At 36.7% G+C, this 18,679-nt stretch overlaps 3 protein-coding genes across 4 annotated transcripts in view; 2 read left to right on the forward strand and 1 right to left on the reverse strand.

The window, feature by feature from the left end:
* Positions 1-3,780: 3,780 nt before the first annotated feature.
* Positions 3,781-18,679, reverse strand: part of LOC128855588 (coatomer subunit gamma) — a 53,195-nt gene continuing 38,296 nt past the window's right edge. The window contains exons 1-8 of one of the 2 annotated variants that reach the window (XM_054090614.1): positions 9,159-9,324; positions 8,260-8,915; positions 7,090-8,200; positions 6,842-7,023; positions 5,259-5,433; positions 5,013-5,198; positions 4,635-4,787; positions 3,781-4,542 (exon numbers count right to left, since the gene is read on the reverse strand). In XM_054090614.1, coding sequence (XP_053946589.1) covers positions 4,412-4,542; positions 4,635-4,787; positions 5,013-5,198; positions 5,259-5,433; positions 6,842-7,023; positions 7,090-8,200; positions 8,260-8,915; positions 9,159-9,198 — 2,634 coding nt within the window. In that variant the 5' untranslated portion in view covers positions 9,199-9,324 and the 3' untranslated portion in view covers positions 3,781-4,411. Of the gene's footprint in view, positions 4,543-4,634; positions 4,788-5,012; positions 5,199-5,258; positions 5,434-6,841; positions 7,024-7,089; positions 8,201-8,259; positions 8,916-9,158; positions 9,325-18,679 lie in introns of those variants that run through there. The other variant, XM_054090613.1, reaches the window with a different exon arrangement.
* LOC128855590 (NKAP family protein CG6066) lies at positions 10,067-12,083 on the forward strand. Its single transcript, XM_054090616.1, has 2 exons — positions 10,067-11,310; positions 11,375-12,083. The coding sequence occupies exons 1-2, from the start codon at positions 10,166-10,168 to the stop codon at positions 11,547-11,549; spliced, it is 1,320 nt and encodes a 439-aa protein (XP_053946591.1). The 5' UTR covers positions 10,067-10,165; the 3' UTR covers positions 11,550-12,083.
* The window catches only part of LOC128855589 (Y+L amino acid transporter 2), a 29,410-nt gene continuing 23,153 nt past the window's right edge, over positions 12,423-18,679 (forward strand). The window contains exon 1 of the mRNA XM_054090615.1: positions 12,423-13,487. Coding sequence (XP_053946590.1) covers positions 13,027-13,487 — 461 coding nt within the window. The 5' untranslated portion in view covers positions 12,423-13,026. The remainder of the gene's footprint in view (positions 13,488-18,679) is intronic.

An 18,679-nucleotide genomic window follows, 5' to 3' on the forward strand; every position in this document is an offset into this window, starting at 1 on the left:
TAATTCGGTTCAAAGACACGGCGGGTCCACGTTTTGGCATATATTTCGAGACCCTAGTCATCAATAGGTATGAAAATTACCCCGTATTAAAGCACTTATCAACAGCTTTCATTTGATATCCATATTGTATAAACACATTCTAGGGTCCACGTTTTGGTCTCTATCTCGAGGCCCTAGTCACGGAGCGGATGGAAATACTCTGAACTAAAGAATCCACCAACAGCTTCCATTTGATACCCATATTGTACATACACATCCGAAGGTTACCCGGGTCCACGTTTTGACCTATATCTCGAGACCCTGTCTACCAATAGGTATCCAAACTATACGGAAACCATCTTCAATACCTCCTTAACAATGTGTGGAAGTTTGGTTTAATTCGGTTCAAAGACACGGCGGGTCCACGTTTTGGCATATATTTCCAGACCCTAGTCATCAATAGGTATGAAAATTACCCCGTATTAAAGCACTTATCAACAGCTTTCATTTGATACCCATATTGTACATACACATCCGAAGGTTACCCGGATCCACGTTTTGACCTATATCTCGAGCCCTATTTCCAAAATAAAATATAATCCATGTTACTCGTGATGTAGCTTTCGAATGGTGAAAGAATTTTTAAAATCGGTCCAGTAGTTTTTGAGCCTATTCATTACAACCAAACAAACAAAGTTTTCCTCTTTATAATATTAGTATAGATATGGTAAATATTACCATACATTTTTTCCTTCATATATAATAAAAAAATAATAATAATAACATTAAAACAACAGGTATTATTAACAAACTTGGTTTTATTTTAAATTCTTCAAGTGAATCAAATTAATAATAATCAATAAGAAGGCATATGCAAATACAAATACGTGAATTTATATATGTACATATGCGCATATACATACATATATACGCTCACTTAAGTAGGGGAGAGCAAGATGTCGAACGTTGCCGTTCGTTTGCTTTGTTTGCTTTGTCGTTCCTTCCGCGCTTTCGCTTGCAGTTCATTCAATGCAATGAGCAAGGTAACTACATATGAGCAAGGTAACGACACATTTTTTCGTGCGTGCAGCCTGTTAAATCGAATTATAAGACGTTATCACGTCAAAAACAGGTCTTTGCGTTCAAACGATCGAACTTGTTCAAATAAGTTATTGTCATTGTTTATTTCAGCTCAATCAAATCATGTGCTGCGTTTTAGCTCTCCGATGTTATCACCAATCGTCTTCATAGCAGCCGTTTCGGGTATTTGCTCGTTCGGCTATACATTCATTTTTTTGAGCAACAATAAAAGGGCTATAGAGCCAAATGAGCCGGTTTGAACACGTATGATCCCGCATGAGTTTTTGCTTGTAACTAACGATAGCAAAGTAAAAGCAAAATTTTAAAGCAAAAACACTATATTTTCATATTTGTTTTTTTTTCTTAAAACTTATAATAAAACACGAAAGAAAATAATGTAAATAAGGAAAACATTGCAATTCATTTTTTCAACGGCTGAAACCAACTATCCTTTCAAATACGAAACGCAATTTACAGCGTAGTACAATGTACGCCAACGCTCGTTTGCTCGAACATGTGCTAGTTTGATCGTTTGAACGCAAAGGCCGATGCTAATTTCATTCAATGCTGCTTTTTGTTCAATGATTGGATTTGAGCCGAAGACATTAGATCATACGTGTTGACTGAGCTGAACTACGCGTTCGCCTGCATGAGCTGACTGCACTTGACCAAATATTTTGGTTCAATTGACTGAATGTGAGCAAGAAATTTAGCGTATGAACAACTCAAGAAAACAGTGAGCCATGCAGGTCTCTGGTATGTATGTAGTAAGGGGTTAGGGGTAGTCAGAGGCCCAAAAAAATTGCTTTATTTCACAAAAATAAAAAATAGGATTAATACATCATGTTTCGTCTTGGTTTTAGCAAATTAAAAAAAAAAATTTATAATTGTAAAAGATAGAGCCCGTTTCTCCAGAAGTCTCTTCCGGTGATCATCACAAGCTCTTGCAGATTTATCTAAAATCAATCGGACAAGAGAAATTAGTTCAATAGATAATCTTCTGCCTGATCGAAGCTTTTTTTCAAAATTTACAATATGGCGACCTCATAAAATATTTTTCAGATTTTCGAGAAAAAAACCGACAACTAATAGTTTAAAAAAATCGAAATTTTTGAAAAAGAAATCCTTCGATCAGGCACCAGTTTTTTATGTTTTTCAAAAGCAGTATACATTTTATTGAAATCTACCAAGAGGTTTTTAAGTTACAGTGATCACCAGTTCAGGCGGCCGTGGTAGCTGGAGCGTGACTACCATTCGGAATTCACAGAGAGAGGTTCGAATCTCGGTGAATCACCAAAATTAAGAAAAACATTTTTCTAGCAGCGGTCGCCCCTCGGCAGGCAATGGCAAATCTCCGAGTGTATTTCTGCCATGGAAAAGCTTCTCATAAAAAATATCTGCCGTTCGGAGTCGGCTTGAAACTGTAGGACCCTCCATTTGTGGAACAACAATATTTCTCAGATATTATACTACCCCTAACCCCGTAAATCACCATTTTCAGATAAACATATATTTATTCTAGGCTGAAATGCTGTTGCTTGGTTTTTAATTTGCCGATAGAACTGAAACGTATTACGCGTTGTATTTAACTCTATCTTTTTTTTATTTTTGATGCACTCTCTTTTCCTTTTATATAAAATTTTCCCAGTTTCTTTTCTTTTTGAAACATATGTCGCTCGCGCTTTGCGGGTGCCAAATGCTATAAAATTACGCCAACTTTCATTTTTTGTGTTAAGAAGTTCTTTACATTCAATATCGAACCATTCTTTTCTGGATTGCTTCGGTAAGTATGTAGACAGAAATCTCCTTGGCCGTGCTGGATATGCTTTTTGCTAACATATTCCCGTCTTCTAAAGCATGATTTGGATTGAGCTCAATCAATTGCGCATTCAAAGCAGCTTGAAAACTGCATTAAATTTCTTTACCTGCATGAAGTTTTTTTTTTTAACTTTTATTTTTTCTCTTGAAGACTTTTAAGAGTATAAGTCTTCCTCTTTTAAATGCCGTTGAGTTTGCTTAAATATCTTTATTTTACACTGAGATATCGCATTTTGAAGTTTTTTTATTTTTTTTGTGCGACTATGTAATCGACCGTATCACGTCTCATGTTATCTCAATGGATTTTCGAATATCGAAAAATTCACAAACATGGAAGATACTATGCTTACTTCTTTATGAAGAGCAAAATCTGCGTAGCAACATAACCTCAAAAATGGGCAAAAACAGCGTTTTTTGCACTTTAGGTTAGGATATCTCAAAATCCTGACGTGATAGAGCAATTTAAACCCCGGATTCGGATTCTACGCAAAAAATTACTTCGGAAATGACACTACACTTTTATAGGACATTCCGAACTCATTTTTTTGCAGACCTGTGTTATCATATAAGCACTCATATTATCATCACTGTCCTCATTAAACTACACATTTTCGTTCTAGCCATGGGACAGTTTTGTATGATATTCTATCTCTCTTTTACCAATAGCAATTTCTTATAACTGATAAATATATCTACTATGCTCTAAAGGCAAGGCAAATAATAATTTTTATTCTTACAATGTAATAACTGCTGACAACTAAACTCCTCATTGTTGTCATCACAAACTTCTCGGCACTAATAATCAAACTGCTCATTTTTGTTATCAAAAAGTAATCAGCACTGATGGCCAAAACTACTCATTTCTCTTATAATAAACTCATCAGCACAAATTTCCAAAACTACTTACGAGTTTGACAATATTTCATTGATATTTATTCGCATATATGGTATAGTAATACAAGTGAAGCATTAATGCCGTTATATTCAATTGCATTAGTGATATTCTTACTTATTTATAACAAAAAGTCCAAAACATAGATAGATGTACATGTTTAAGTTTACAAAATATGGAATACATTTGTTTTTAATAGTGATAAACATCTAAAATGTACTAAAGAGAAATATTTAAAATTTATAAAATTACATTGAAACGTTCGCAGAGTGCAGTCATCGCTACTAGGCACTCTCGCATTGATGTTTTCCTACAAATACATCACTTAATTTCCAGCAGCAAAATGTGTATTAATATATATATGCTTACATTCTAGTGATTTAGAGAAGATTGTGATAGTAATTAAAGTGTTGTGGCATAAACAAGTCACACTTTTCGCATGCATTCTCAACCTTGCAGTTGCAGTTGTATCACATAATTTTCGTTTTTGCATTGTAATTGTGTTGAGAGCAAACGAAAAATGTAACTTTTTGTAGGGAATTAAATTGTTGAAATTGTCGAATGGAAACAACGGTATTCTCATTTTAATCTTAACCAGCACAATAACGTTTCTATTCGGTTTATTAGCTAACAGGGTGTATTCTATCCGATGGCAGATGTCAGTAGTTCAGCTATATCTGGATCTGTTGTGCGTACGGTTAGCTGCATTGTGACACCATCGGATAAAGCTAGCTTAGAACGCACCAATATTTCTGGTCCACCTCTAAATGTGCCTGTCGATGGTAAGATTTTTTTAAACATTATTTTGGTTCATTAAAATTCATAAGCGTATTTTTCTTATATATAAATAATAAACGCCCCGCACCTGAGCAAAGTAATGTATGCGTATGTGTGCCCTCAGGTACGTTCTCTGATAGATTGGCAGCGCCCAAACCAAGGAATTTCAAAATTAAATTTACTGCTTCCTGCAGTGTGCTTACAGCTGACAGCGAATATGTATCTTCAGCTTCAACCCACTCTGTTAAAATAAAGCGCAAATGTTATTGATCTCAATCTCACTAATTCAACTCAACTAATTCTAAATTTTTATTCGTTGTTATTGTTGTGGTAATAGCATAAACATTCCGCATACATATAAGGAGAATGTTGCTGAAGTGATAGTCCTTGGCCGGATATAAATCCGGGTCGTTCCGGTTACATAAAACCGACTGTCGTAGGAACAAATTTTTATTCGTTATTTTACCTTCTGAATCAGCGGCATCCCAAATTGCTTGAAAGTTACTCTTTTTCGTCTTTTGAATTTGGTCCGCAACTGTTATTTCTAGATCTTCCAGCATGTACTCCTCATCGTAGCCATTATCAGAATCTGGTTCGCCAGTATTTGGATCGCAGTCCTTTACTACAAATCGTAAGGTGGCGCCAAATGTTGCTTGAAATATTAAATTATTTATTAGTGATTAGTTTATATAAGATTTCCTTTTTCAAATACCCGCTGAGCTGGCAATGTCGGGTGGAAATTCAACAATAACAAACGTCGTCTGCAAGTCATTGTAAGGTAACTTTGGACATGGTATAACAGCGCGTGTGATAAATCCTTCCGGTATGGTTAACTCTACACGAACATTTTCCAATATTTGGTCTGGCAAAGTGTTGAGACAGTCAAACTAAAAAAAAAGTAAATAAAAAAAAAAACATTTTAGATGTAAATATAGGTCTGCTCCAAGGATGATAGATACCAGGTCTGCTCGTTAGATATGGTGGAAAAAAAACTTTTGAGCGGAACTTTGGATTCTACGTCATTCGTTTTGTGTTTCACAAACTTTAGCTTTAGTTTAGTGACACACAAAACGAATGACGTCGGCATATCTGTCAAATTCTCTTAGAGCCGAACAACGTTCTGCTAGGTAGTACACCTCTAAAAATCTTTACGTCATGGGTTTGCTCATGTAAAAATTATCCAGTACCTAATTTCCGAGAATTTGCTCTTAAAAAGAAAAATATAAAAAAAAAGTAATATACATGAACTCAAAACCAGTAACAATTTGCATGTTTTACGAACAGGTGATTAAATTGTTGGCGGGGAAAAATCACAAAAAGTAAAAAAAAATTTCAGTTGAGCTACCTCGTATTAAATTAAAAAAATAAAGCAAAATAAAATGCAAAATACCGAACTTAACATCACATGATTTTATTTTGTCCACAATAATTCGTTCCATTTCATCATCGCACTCAGATTAAGAACACCCCATTAGCAATTGCATTGTTGGATTTTCTTTGCTTCCGTTTATGCTGGTATGATATATTGTCAAATAAGTTAGTAACCAAGAAGCACAAGCATAAAATACAAAAGACACCTTCAATGCTTGCGATTTGTACTTCGGAAACTGCAGAAACGGTGACTGGAGGTTGTGCTTCAGAAGTATATATATATAATTCGCGCGTACACCCTTTTTGGGTGTTTGGCCGAGCTCCTCTTCCTATTTGTGGTGTGCGTCTTGATGTTGTTCTACAAATGGAGGGGCCTACAGTTTTAAGCCGACTCCGAACGGCAGTTATTTTTTTTTTATGAGGAATTTTTTCATGGCAGAAATACACTCGGAGGTTTGCCATTGCCTGCCGAGGGGCGACCGCTATTATAAAAAAGTTTTTCTTAATTTTGGTGTCTCACCGAGATTCGAACCTACAGAAGTACATTCAGTATTTAATATATGACTTCAAATAAACTTTATACATTTTATCTAAAATATATTTACTTACATTCTCCATTTCAATCATTTTTATTTAAATTTAGAACTTTAACCTAATTCGCAAATATTAATTCGTGTCTATTTTTACTTTGCGATCAGCTGTTTTTGTCCCTTGCAAATTCTTACAAGTAAAAATTTATCCAGTAAAAACTTCCAACTTCCCCTCAAAATGAAATGTTATTTTACTCTCTCACTTTTCCCTACTTTGCAAGTTTTTTGGGTACATGAACACCAAAACACAATTGTTACAAATTATTTGCTTCCTGAACAGACCTTATAACTCATTTCATACTCGTTGTTTTTTTTTTTTTTTTTGGCAGCTTACCTGAAATACGACATGATTGGCAAATATGTGTTTAATGCATTGCACTGTGTATTCAGTTTCGCTTTCGGTAAGTTGTATGGGTGGTGTTGTTCGGTGAATGGGTCCCAAAACTTGTATACCGGGCAATTGAGACAAGCGCGCTGCACTTTCTTCCTCACGTGTGATCTTCGGTGCGCGTGGTGCTGAAAATGAAGTGAAGTGTTTGTACAACTTGTTTTATGGCCCATTTTTACGCTTGGAAAACTTACTATTAGAAATAAGCATTGCTTCGTTTGCGACTTCCTCCTTGATGATAATGGTTTTCGGCACAATTTGCAAATCAAACCTAGTGGTCAAGTCACCATTCATATGATCTATCAATGCCTTCTCCAACAAAACCAATGAGCATGTTTCACGCTCAATAATGAAATATCGATAAAGGTCTGGATCGTTTGTCACTAGAATTTGTAAATAGTAAGTGGCACGATCGCGTACTTCATCATCGGGGTCCATTTGGCAGCGGCTTAGCAGCACAAGAATGTTGTCTATAAGTGCAGGACAAGATGCACCGAATTGTGCCAGTGCTGTAACAGCAGCTGCGCGCACTATTGGACTTTCCAATATGACGCGATTGTAAATGAAACGAATATATTTAGATGGTGTATTGGCAAATGGACCCTCCTTGCCGAGTAGATGAAGGATACGAACTGCCAACGAAACATGCTCGCAGTCTTCGATGAATTCACAAAGATGCGAGAGACCCGACTCTTTGGCTTCCGCATTTTCCTCAATAATCGTAATGATGGTGTCTACGATTGATGTTTTGTATTCCAAGCCGCCTTCTTCACGCAACATACCGCTAAGGAAATTCATGAGCACAGTGTGCTTGCGTGGATATTTGGAGCAAAGTGCGCAAATAGCCTGTACGACAACAACTTTGAATTCGTCCGAAATTTCTGCAACAAATGAAGAAATCTGCTTCATTAAACGCTCTACCGACGATTCAGCGCCAGTTTTCAACAAAGTTGTAATAGCCAATGTAGCGACAGAGCGATTAGAGTCGGTTATAAGCCCTTCAAGATCCAAGTTGCATGTGGTGACAGCAGCAGGATGAGTCATTGCAACTTTATTGAGTGTGCGCACGGCCGCAAAACGCAAAGTAGCTTTTGGTGAGCTACAGAAGAGTTGCAAAATGGAAAATGCGGGTGATAGTACGCGTGCATTGGTGTTTTTGAGGTTGACAATGGCATGCGCTGCCTCATAGATAACCATTTCGCTCTTGTGACGCAAGCACGTTTCAATGAAAGTGAACATTGGCGAGTTCGACATATCTTCGGCAGAGATGTCTTCTTCCTCAATAAGTTTGCAGGCAATACGAATCTGTAAACATTCTAGATATTAGGCATGTTTATTGAAAATATTTATACTTGTGCACATACCAGCATGCAAACTGCATAGGGACTCTTCATAGAATTGCGTGTCAACTTGTTCACCAGCTTAGACACGGCTAAACGGTCCGACTTCCGAATGTGATAAAGCAGACCCAGTGCATGGTATTGCACCATTATGTTGTCGCTGTTGAGCGCCTCTTGTGCTTCGTTGGCCCAACGTTTCACTACATCTCCGGCGGTGCTGGCTAAGCGCAATGAGCTTACTAGTGCAGCACATGAAACTGCTGGGTTCTTGTCGACGATGCATTGCTTCATATAACGCTCAACCGCCTGCAACATCGTATTGTCGGTAATGCTGCAAAGTGCGCGTATTGCGGCCGGGCGATACAAGTCCTCCTTGCCGGTCATGTCTTTCGTCAATGAGCTTGTTACAATTATTACATCTTCTGCGATGGAGCTGAGTTCTTTGATACCCAGATACACCATGCGGCGCAATACCACATCCTTGGATTGGAACAATTTTGTCATGGCAAAGAAGCAATCAGTGGCTTCGCGTGCTACCAGTTGTTCACCCTGGTTGATCAAGTAGAGGATTTTGGTAAGAATTTGAATGCATTTGCGTGGATTCACCGGCGTATCATTAAAAGTACGGGTCTCCTGTAAAACTGACGTTTTCTCCAAATTTTGATAGATGTTGGTGGTACCTTTAAAAATTAATATACATCATTACTTCTTAATTCTTAAGGCTAATCGAATGCTTGTGTGGAACAAAAATTAAATTTAATTCGAAATTGTTCTATGAATATTAATTATTTGATTGTTTATATTTGTTCACAGCCACGTTCAGATTATTTGCGGAGGAAACATGAATTCTTCAATCGATATGTAATTCCATGGCTCAAAGTTAGGGAATGTTTTTTTTATCCCAAATACCCATATGAGCTCACCTTCATCTTCGTCATCTTTATCACGGCGGAAGGAACCCATATTAATTCTTTTTTTTATAAATATTTATATTTCAGCTTTAAATAGATAAAGAACTAATTTGCAATTTTAGAGGAATTGCTGTAGAAAAATTTACACGTCACATCCACCAGAGATTGTCAACCGTGATGAGAATTTGATGGGAACGTCAAAATAAAAGAAAACAGGGTTGTATCCAAGACGAATAGAATACATATAATGCGGCCTTTTCAAAACCATTTCTTTATTTGAGGCGATTTTGACAGCGGCTGCTGTCATGCACCATAATAATACAAAAGAAATAAAGAAAACGAGGGGAAATTACTTGCTTGTTAATATTCAGGGAATGACTTATTAATATTATGATTTGGAGATTTAAATAAAAAAACCAATTAAAATGAGGTGCCGCGTATTAAATTGTGAAAGCAGGAGTTATACAAATACTTCTAAATGCAGTTTTTTTCGTTTTTATGCAGCTGACGCCATTGCAGGAATGTGTGTATGTACGACTTTTTACACAAATTGTGTAAAGAAACTACTAAAATTGCATCAGCTAAGCATTTAATTCTTTACAATTCACTTTGAGACGTGCAGCAACATCAGGACATTATATCAACGTATGAGAAGTAGGTAGATATGTTTGGGATATGCCATATTGCACAATTTTCCATTTTTAGAATCTTTAGTTTACGTTTACTTACAAGTTGCAAATTTGGCGCTTTTGAATATTTTGCTTAGTGAAAGAAAATTTCTTTGGAAACGAACGGGAACAGAAATACATAATTTTAAAAAGTTTAAATGCAACCGTGTATTTTGTTGTCGTTTTAGCCAGGCGAATTCTGATTTATTCGCCTTGCCTTGCGTTTTACCTGCATACTAAATTCGCTTCATCCACAAAGGTGTTTTTACTATTCTTGTGAAAATTTTATCTTATCAAGTGGTTGGCATTACAATAACGAAAAGCGTTGTATATTTTTTAAGATACATTTCGATGCGTTCTCTATCTAGAACGCGGTCACACAGCCGCCACCGCTCATCTAGCAGAAATAGATATAAGTCGCCGGATCGGGTTCGTGGTGCAACGCGTCAAAGGGAGCGAGACCAACGCAAACGGAGGTCAACCCGTTCAAGAACCCAATCGTCGGCTAGTTCAAGGTCTCGTTCAAGATCAAGATCACGTAGACGCCATGTAGAAAAGAGTCGGAATAGAAATGAACGTCGAGAGACTCGTCGTTCGAAAAGTAGGAGCGTTTCTCGTTCTCCGTCTACGCAAAACAAGCATGTAGAACGCTGGCCGAACGATAAATATCATGAGAACAATTATGGTGGCCGGCAAAATAACCCCTTTCGGGGGGGTGCAAATGGAAATAATCATCAGCAAAAAAAATCGTCTAACTATTTGGACGCGCGAAGGGCACAACGTGAGCTAATCGGCATAGAAGGCGCTGAAGAAGTATGGGGCAAAAGTCCGGCACATCCAGAAAATTTTTCAGATGCTGAGCAGGATGATCCAGATGTAAAAATTTTGGATGGCACTTACAGAAAGCCAAAAAAGAAGAAAAGTAAGGGGAAGAAGAAAAAATCCAAAAAAACAAAGAAGCGTAAAAGTAGTAGTAAGAAAAAGTCAAAAAATAAGCATAGAAAAAAGAAAAAAGTGGCTAGTTCTAGTGATACTTCAGACCCGAGTTCTTCTTCCTCAAGTGATGATAGTTCAGATAGCGCCACCTCCGATAGTGATAGCTCTACGGCGTCCGATAGTGAGGATGTTGAAGGAACTTGGCTCGAAAGGACTGCTGAAGGAGTTAAGTCAATAAAAAAGAAAACAAAAACAAAGAAAGCAAAAAAACAAAAGAAAAATAAAAAATATTCCCGTGCCGAAGCGAAAAGGAGTAGTGCAGACAAGCCTGGAACTTCACAAGGAGTTGGCGTAGATGGTGAAGAGTTTGGACCAACACTAAGGCAAACCAGCGGGTTAAGTCAAAAAGATTTCGGACGTGCTCTACTACCTGGTGAAGGCGCAGCCATGGCAGCATATATAGCCGAAGGCAAAAGAATTCCACGCAGAGGTGAAATAGGTTTGACTTCAGAGGAGATAGCAAACTTTGAGTCCGTTGGCTATGTGATGAGCGGTAGTAGGTGAGTACAATTAAAAGTTTTCTTTATAATAAATTTTCCAGTAATTATTATTTTCTTTTTCTAGACATCGTCGCATGGAAGCAGTACGTATTCGTAAGGAAAATCAAATATATTCTGCAGATGAAAAACGTGCTTTGGCTATGTTCAGCAAAGAAGAGCGACAGAAACGTGAAAACAAAATTTTGTCACAATTCAAAGATATGATCAATTCTAAGCTACATGCGAAAGAAAAAAAATAAAGGAATATCAGTGTTTTACGTACATGCATTAGTCATTAAGGAAACATTATGAGCTCCCGTTACCGCAGTAGTTGGGTCTACGCTATCGGAATAGCACGGATTTATACAAAGACTCACTTCAGCGGTATTTTCTACGCGACTTAAATAGTAATAAGACTTAATGTTAAATCTGATAGCATTTATAGTGATCAAGTTTAGAAAAGGACTCTTTATTCATAAAAATTATATATATATAATTGGTGCGTTCCCCCTGTTTTTGGGTGTTTGGCCGAGCTCCTCCAATTTGTGGCGTGCGTCTTGATGTTGTTCCAGGGACCTACAGTTTCAAGCCGACACCGATTCATAAAAACGAGTATTGTTTAAGTTTACTTTACAAAATTATATACACCTGTAAATTTTCGATTTATAGAGTATTTTCTATTTATTTCAGTTTTAAATGCTTTCTGCAATACATCCCAATTTTTTAAGAGTTATATAATTGTAAAATTTATTTGTAGAAGCACCAAGTCGTCAAATAAAAATACTTTTAACGTATTTGTTGATTACCATAACTGCGGAAGTGTTTCTTATTTGGACCTAAAAGTATGCTATAAATTAAATGTCACTGCATTGTTTGTAAATATGTAAGTACGCCGCTAAAAAAGTTCGTTAAGAATAATTGTGCGCAATCAGAACCACTCACACATTTGCATCATTAGTTATTTTCCGGCACCCACTATACATATTTGCTAAATATTTGTATGATTTAAACTTTTTCTTGCTTTTTACCTAATTTCGTTTTCCAACACTGCGCACTTTTCCTTTCAACATTTCCGCAACACTCTTCCATTTTCACTTTCCGCATTGCCATTTTCCGTTTGACAGTAGTTCTGCTTGTGCTTGTATTTATAACGTGACCGATTCTTTTATAAATATAAATGTATAGTCGTTTGCACGAAATCAAATTAAAACTAAATGAATTGCAGAAAACAACGATATAAATATTAAAAAAAAATTGAACACAACATCGATTTTCCAGTAATTCAAAGGCCTAACGCTCAATGTGAAGTGCAACTATGGTGCATCTAACCTAAAAAAATCATACAACTAGTGGTTCGTTGCTAAAACTGTGTCAGTGGGCGTCGTGTTCGGCCCCTTGCCCTTGGCGTTAAAGGTATCGGGTTGAGCGATGAAGGAGCGTAAATATAGGGCAATAAACAGTATATACATTGAACAGGCGTAGCAAAACAGAAAACGAAAACAATACCCGGCGTTATTGCCACGAAGTTAAATAGTAAAGCACAAAACGTAATAACGAAATAAGTTCAATTGTTTGTTCAATTGTCCGTTTGAATTTGGAAAAACTTTAGCTGGCGTTAAAAGTTGACGAGCACTTTCAGTCTTATCGCGACACTTCAACCAAACGCAAGCGGATAAAAAAGCAGTTGAATTAAAGAATCAAAAGTACAAGTGATTCTATTGCATAGTGCAATAAACAATGCGGGCCTCAAGCGACTTACAATCGCCTACCAGCGAAATAGTGCTATTAACGCCAGCTAGTGAAACGGCGCCGAATGTTAGCAAAGACGATGACGCAACTACGACGGTGGGCAATGGCGATGCGGGCGGCCAACGTGAAGGATCCGCTGAATCGAATAGCAGCGCTGTGCGTATGAAAAAACAATTAGGCCTACTAGAGGGTGTCGCCATCATATTGGGTATTATATTTGGTTCTGGCATTTTCATATCACCCAAAGGTGTGATACGCGAAGTGGAAGCGGTGGGCACATCGCTCGTCATTTGGGTGCTATGTGGCATGCTGTCGATGATTGGCGCACTTTGTTATGCTGAATTGGGTACGGCAATACCCAAGTCTGGCGGTGATTATGCGTATATACTGGAAGCGTACGGTTCACTGCCAGCATTCCTCTACCTTTGGGACGCGATGATGATATTTGTGTGAGTTTATTTAAATTACTTTAGTAGCAGCAGTTTGCAAGTGTAAATGGTGACCAAATTTAGTAAGCTGCTACAACAACAACAACCACATTCCAAAAATCGGTCGCTACAAAATTAACTGATACAAAAGCAATAATCAAACTCTAACAAGAATGGTGATAATAGTCCCTATATCGTGAAATTAAAAACGCATCAATTGACAGGGTCCGGCGCTCGAAGTGTAACCAATTAAAAGACCATAAATTAGTTTGGAAAATTTAAATTTTATTCAATTCAAAGTAAAAAAAGTGTGAAAATAATACAAAATTCAGATTCAAAGTTTTTTTGCCTGATAACACAACCTTTTGCCTTAACTATGGCCTGAGACGGCCCAGAAACGAATCGCAAGCTGCCCGAATGTGACTTGCAGGTATTTTGGTCCACTCGCGGACAATGACTTTTTTTCAGCGGCTCGACTCTAGTGATTCTTTCAGTTCGGAACTTACCCCCCAAAATTGCCCAAAGAGAATAATCCCTCGGGTTCGCGTGTGTTGAATTTGAGAGCCATTCTGTGGACGTTATGAATTTCGAAACATTGTTTTTTAGCCATTCTTGGTTCATTCGAGCTTTGTAAGACGGTGCCGAGTCCTGTTGAAACGTCCATGACGTGCCACCGAAATGTTTGTTTTCCTACGGCTTCAAAGCAAATTCCAGAATACTTTCCTGATAATATTGCGCATTTATCTTGACGCTAGGTTCGATGAAAACGATTGTAGAGCGCCCATCTGTGGTTACAGCGATCCAAACCATTACTTGTGACGGGCGCTGCCTCCTGGTGGCCAGTCGATGACACAAATTCTCGAATGTACGGTTGGTCAAATAAACAATATCGTTTTGGGAGTTTACAATGTTCGGAAATTGACTGGTTTCGGCCAAGCGAAGCAAATCCTTCGCTCTCTCAAGGCTGACTTGTTGCTGCTTTGGTGTGAGATTATGCGTCTTTTGGATCTTGTAAGGCTTGACTTTGAGATCATTTTTCAGTATGCAGCGAATGCTACGGTCAGATATGTTCAGTTCTTTCGCTATTTGATTGACACTTGGTCGGGGATTTCGCTCCAGTCGCTTTTTCACTTTTTGAACCACTTTTTGACGTTGCAGCCTTTTGATGATCACCTCTATCACGTTTCGCGGTGCTACCAGTGTCTTTGTAACGAGTAATGGTGCGATAAACAAAAACTTTATTTACTTTAAGGTGCGCGAGCTCACGATCAATCGCTGGTTGGAATTTTCCAGCCAAATATAATGCAATTACACTATGACCTTTGAAATCCATTACTGATTTTCGTTTTACGCATTTACTTTCGGCATAATGCTTCCGCGCGCTTGTAAACAATACTCTGGACTGTCATTTAGCCAACTAACAGTCAGCTCATGCATGGCCATCAGCTGCGCGTGGTTACACTTCAAATGCTGGACCCTGTAATTAACTTGGTGTAAATTTTTACATTTCATAGCCCTTCTGCTTCAAATTCTTTGAATATTGTTTTTTCTTATTAAGATTGTGAATTGGCGCTTACTTTTGCCTGAGCGTCACCAATTGCACGCGTCCATTCAATTCCTTCAATTTAAAAGAAATTGCTACGGTATCTTGCATTCTCAGTGCTTATTTTTACTTGAGCTTATCTATGGCAATAAGCCCGTTCAGCTTTAATTGGTCACAAGTAAATTTTCCTACATTTGCGAGGTAGCCGCATAAACATGCATATGTACATATGTATGTATGTATGAATATGCATATACGAGCATGTTTATATGTATGTATGGTATTAATTAATTGCAGTTTAAAATCAAATAAATAATAATAATATTTGAATTGATTTTCCCATACAAAAACTTATTAATGGATTCTATTTAGCTGCTGATCTAGATTAATAACATTTACGATGTGTACTTTAGAATTTCTATGTAAATAATAAAATTTACTTACATGAGAAATTAATATATGCATAGATGTATGTATGTATGTATATGACAATTGTTTGTTAATTTAGAGTGTTTATTAGCTGTGCGTAGTGCCCGGCAATGTGTGCACTGTGCGATAGTTTTATTTATCAACTTGAATTAAACAAATGGACTTCTGTTTAAAGAGATAACAATAGCATAATGATACCTAAATATATATACAATACTCGTAGATATCCATTGCAAGGTGTAGGCTTCAATTTAGGTTACAAAAATACTGACCAAAACTGGCGACAAATGAAAGTGAAATAGGTGAATAGATAAAAATGTGAATGAAATAGATTGAATGTGAATAGAGAATGGACTGTACTGTCATTTTCAAACAGATACGCCAAAAAAATACACAAATGCGTTGTAGCAATTATGAAAGAGGAAGAGATGTGGTGTTCCAAAACTCACTTCTATTTCCTCCACATACCACGCACGCAAGGCGAATTGAGTATCTAAGGTGGCGCCATTCAAAAATAGTTACTTTATTTGTGTAACAAATGAATGCCTTTATTTTCTACTATTGGCTTATAAATTGTTTATATTAGCCACACAAAATCAAAGTGTGAAAGAAAACCATAAAAAAATACATAAATACATTCTCGAACAAAATGTCTGAATTTCGCTAGATTAGTAGTTGTCAAAACACTTTCTTGACAAACTGTATGTTGCGGCACACCTCCCAGTAATTACTATGTATTAAAATTATTGTCAAAAAATGGGGTATATGTATGTGAAGGGTGTTTTTTTAGAGGTTAGGTTTTCAAGATGAAATAAAACGTATATAATTTAATGTTATGGCCAAGAATTTAGCTTTATTACAATATAAAGATAAGGGTGTGCCATTATGTTTTAAAAATAATTTCGGGCAAGTGGCCGCCGCGGCTGGCTCGAATAAATTCCAGCCGAGAGGCCCAATTTTCGACCACTTTTTTCAGCAATTGGGGCCGTATGTCAGCAATACCGCGCCGAATATTCTCTTCCAAGACGTCAATCGTCTCGGGCTTATCTGCGTAGACAAGCGACTTCACATAGCCCCACAAGAAATAGTCCAGCGGTGTTATATCGCACGATCTTGGAGGCCACGCCACAGGTCCACGGCGCGAGATAATGCGCTCACCAAAAGTTTCCTTCAAAAATCGATTGTTGCGTTGGCTGTATGGCATGTAGCGCCGTCTTGTTGGAACCAAAGGTCGTCCACATCAACATCGTCCAATTCAGGCACGAAAAAGTCATTAATCATGGCTCTATAGCGCTCTCCATTGACTGTAACATTATGGCCGGCTTCATTTTTAAAGAAATATGGACCAATGATTCCCTCTGCCGATAGAGCACACCAAACAGTGACTTTTTGAGGATGTAACGGCGTCTCAGCAATGGTTTGTGGATTATGTTCACTCCAAATGCGACAATTTTGCTTATTGACATACCCATTCAACCAAAAGTGAGCTTCAGCGCTGAACAAAAATTATTATTTTCGAACCGCGCGAACCGAACCATTATTTTCGTAATAAATTTGCACGATTTGCAAACGTTGTTCAGGTGTAAGTCTATTCATTATGAAATGGCAAACCAAACTGAGCATAAATCCAGTGACAGCTGTCAAAAAGACCATCTACGAAAAAAGTAGTGTCAACTTAAAAACCTAACCTCTAAAAAAACAGCCTTTATGTAACATTAATTTTTCCTTATTTCTCTTATTTTTTTCTTATTATAAGGGAAATATTAGTGTGGTTTTTGTTTTCTTTTATCTATATAAATAAAGTAACTGAAAACTGATCGCTTTCGTAGGGACAAAAGTATTGATACATTTCAAAGAGTAAACGTTTACTTGAGTTTAATTGTTACGTTTCGTTATTTTTATTACAAAACAAATTAAACAAATTCGCGGTACTAATAAAAAAAATTTGGACCGTAGAAAAAAAAAAACCGAATGAGTCACAATAGAACATTCTCTTTCTCTTATGCATACAACGAAAGTAAAAAACGACCCATAAAAAATATTGGCTTAAAGGGTTATATACGGTTAGAAGTTTAAAAAAATCGTTTTTTTTATTCTATTTAAGAATACACACAGAAAATTTAATATCGTTCTGGTGAATATTTTCGAAGTTACACGCAAATTTGAAAAGTACTTGAAAGTACATGGCAAACTTTAAACGCGTTGTTCTTAAAATGGCGTTTTCAAAGTCGGTGACCAACATTACCAGAAAACGGCTAAACTGATTAGTCTCAAATTTTAACACGAGCTTCTTAAATATATTTGTTAGTAATTAATTGAAGATTTTTTCTCACCGAGAAATATATTTCTTTTATAAACAATTTAAAGCCGCAATTTTGGTCAAATGTGGATTATTTTTTAGAAATCGCCATTTTGTCAAAAAATTTATTTTGCTTCTGCCTTCGATTAATTACTAGATTTAACATTACTTTAACAAAATCTGTTTGGTTTTTTAATTTCGGAGGATCCAGTTCAGAGATATAGTGGTTACCACAAAGCGTATTTTTTGAGAGGACCTACCGGAGATCAGCTTTCCAAATAAATATTTTTACTAATACTAAGTCTTAAAATGCAGTTAAAAGATAACATAATATGTGTACAAATTTTTAGATCAATAAATTTAAAAGTTTTCTCAGAAAAAATTCTCTAAAACTGCTTTTTTTCGGCCTTCTAACTGTATATAACCCTTAAAAATGTTCCACAAAAATATACGCTATTAAATTAAATTATGGACTCCATAATAGCAAATGCGGTTTTATATCAGTTTTCTTCAAATAATTTAGATCAACTTGAAACCAAATCTTGAATCCAACGTAAGAAAATGTTAGTGTTAGGGGACGAAATGGCAGATGATCCAATATTAGCACACAGCACGTCTTCTTTCCTATTTGCTTACCCTATTCTAATGTTTTTTCGTCTCATTTCGTTGCACAGTAATATCAAACAATTTTCACGTATCGCTCATTGGCTGCAAGAGTGTCATAATTCGAAACAATTTTTGTTTAGATAAGTTTGCAGAAATGACCGCCAAGCTATTCCTTTATGCATGGTGATATCTAGAAACAGTATCTCATATGTGAAACTGGGTGCTTACTTTTACTAAAGAAGGCATTTTTGTATGTTCTATGATAATTATACATATATGTATATAGAAAACTCTGAAACCGTTGTTCGCGACATTTTGATTTATTGATTTATTGAG

This window comes from Anastrepha ludens, chromosome 2 (assembly GCF_028408465.1).
Source record: "Anastrepha ludens isolate Willacy chromosome 2, idAnaLude1.1, whole genome shotgun sequence".
Classification (NCBI taxonomy): Eukaryota; Metazoa; Arthropoda; class Insecta; order Diptera; family Tephritidae; genus Anastrepha; species Anastrepha ludens.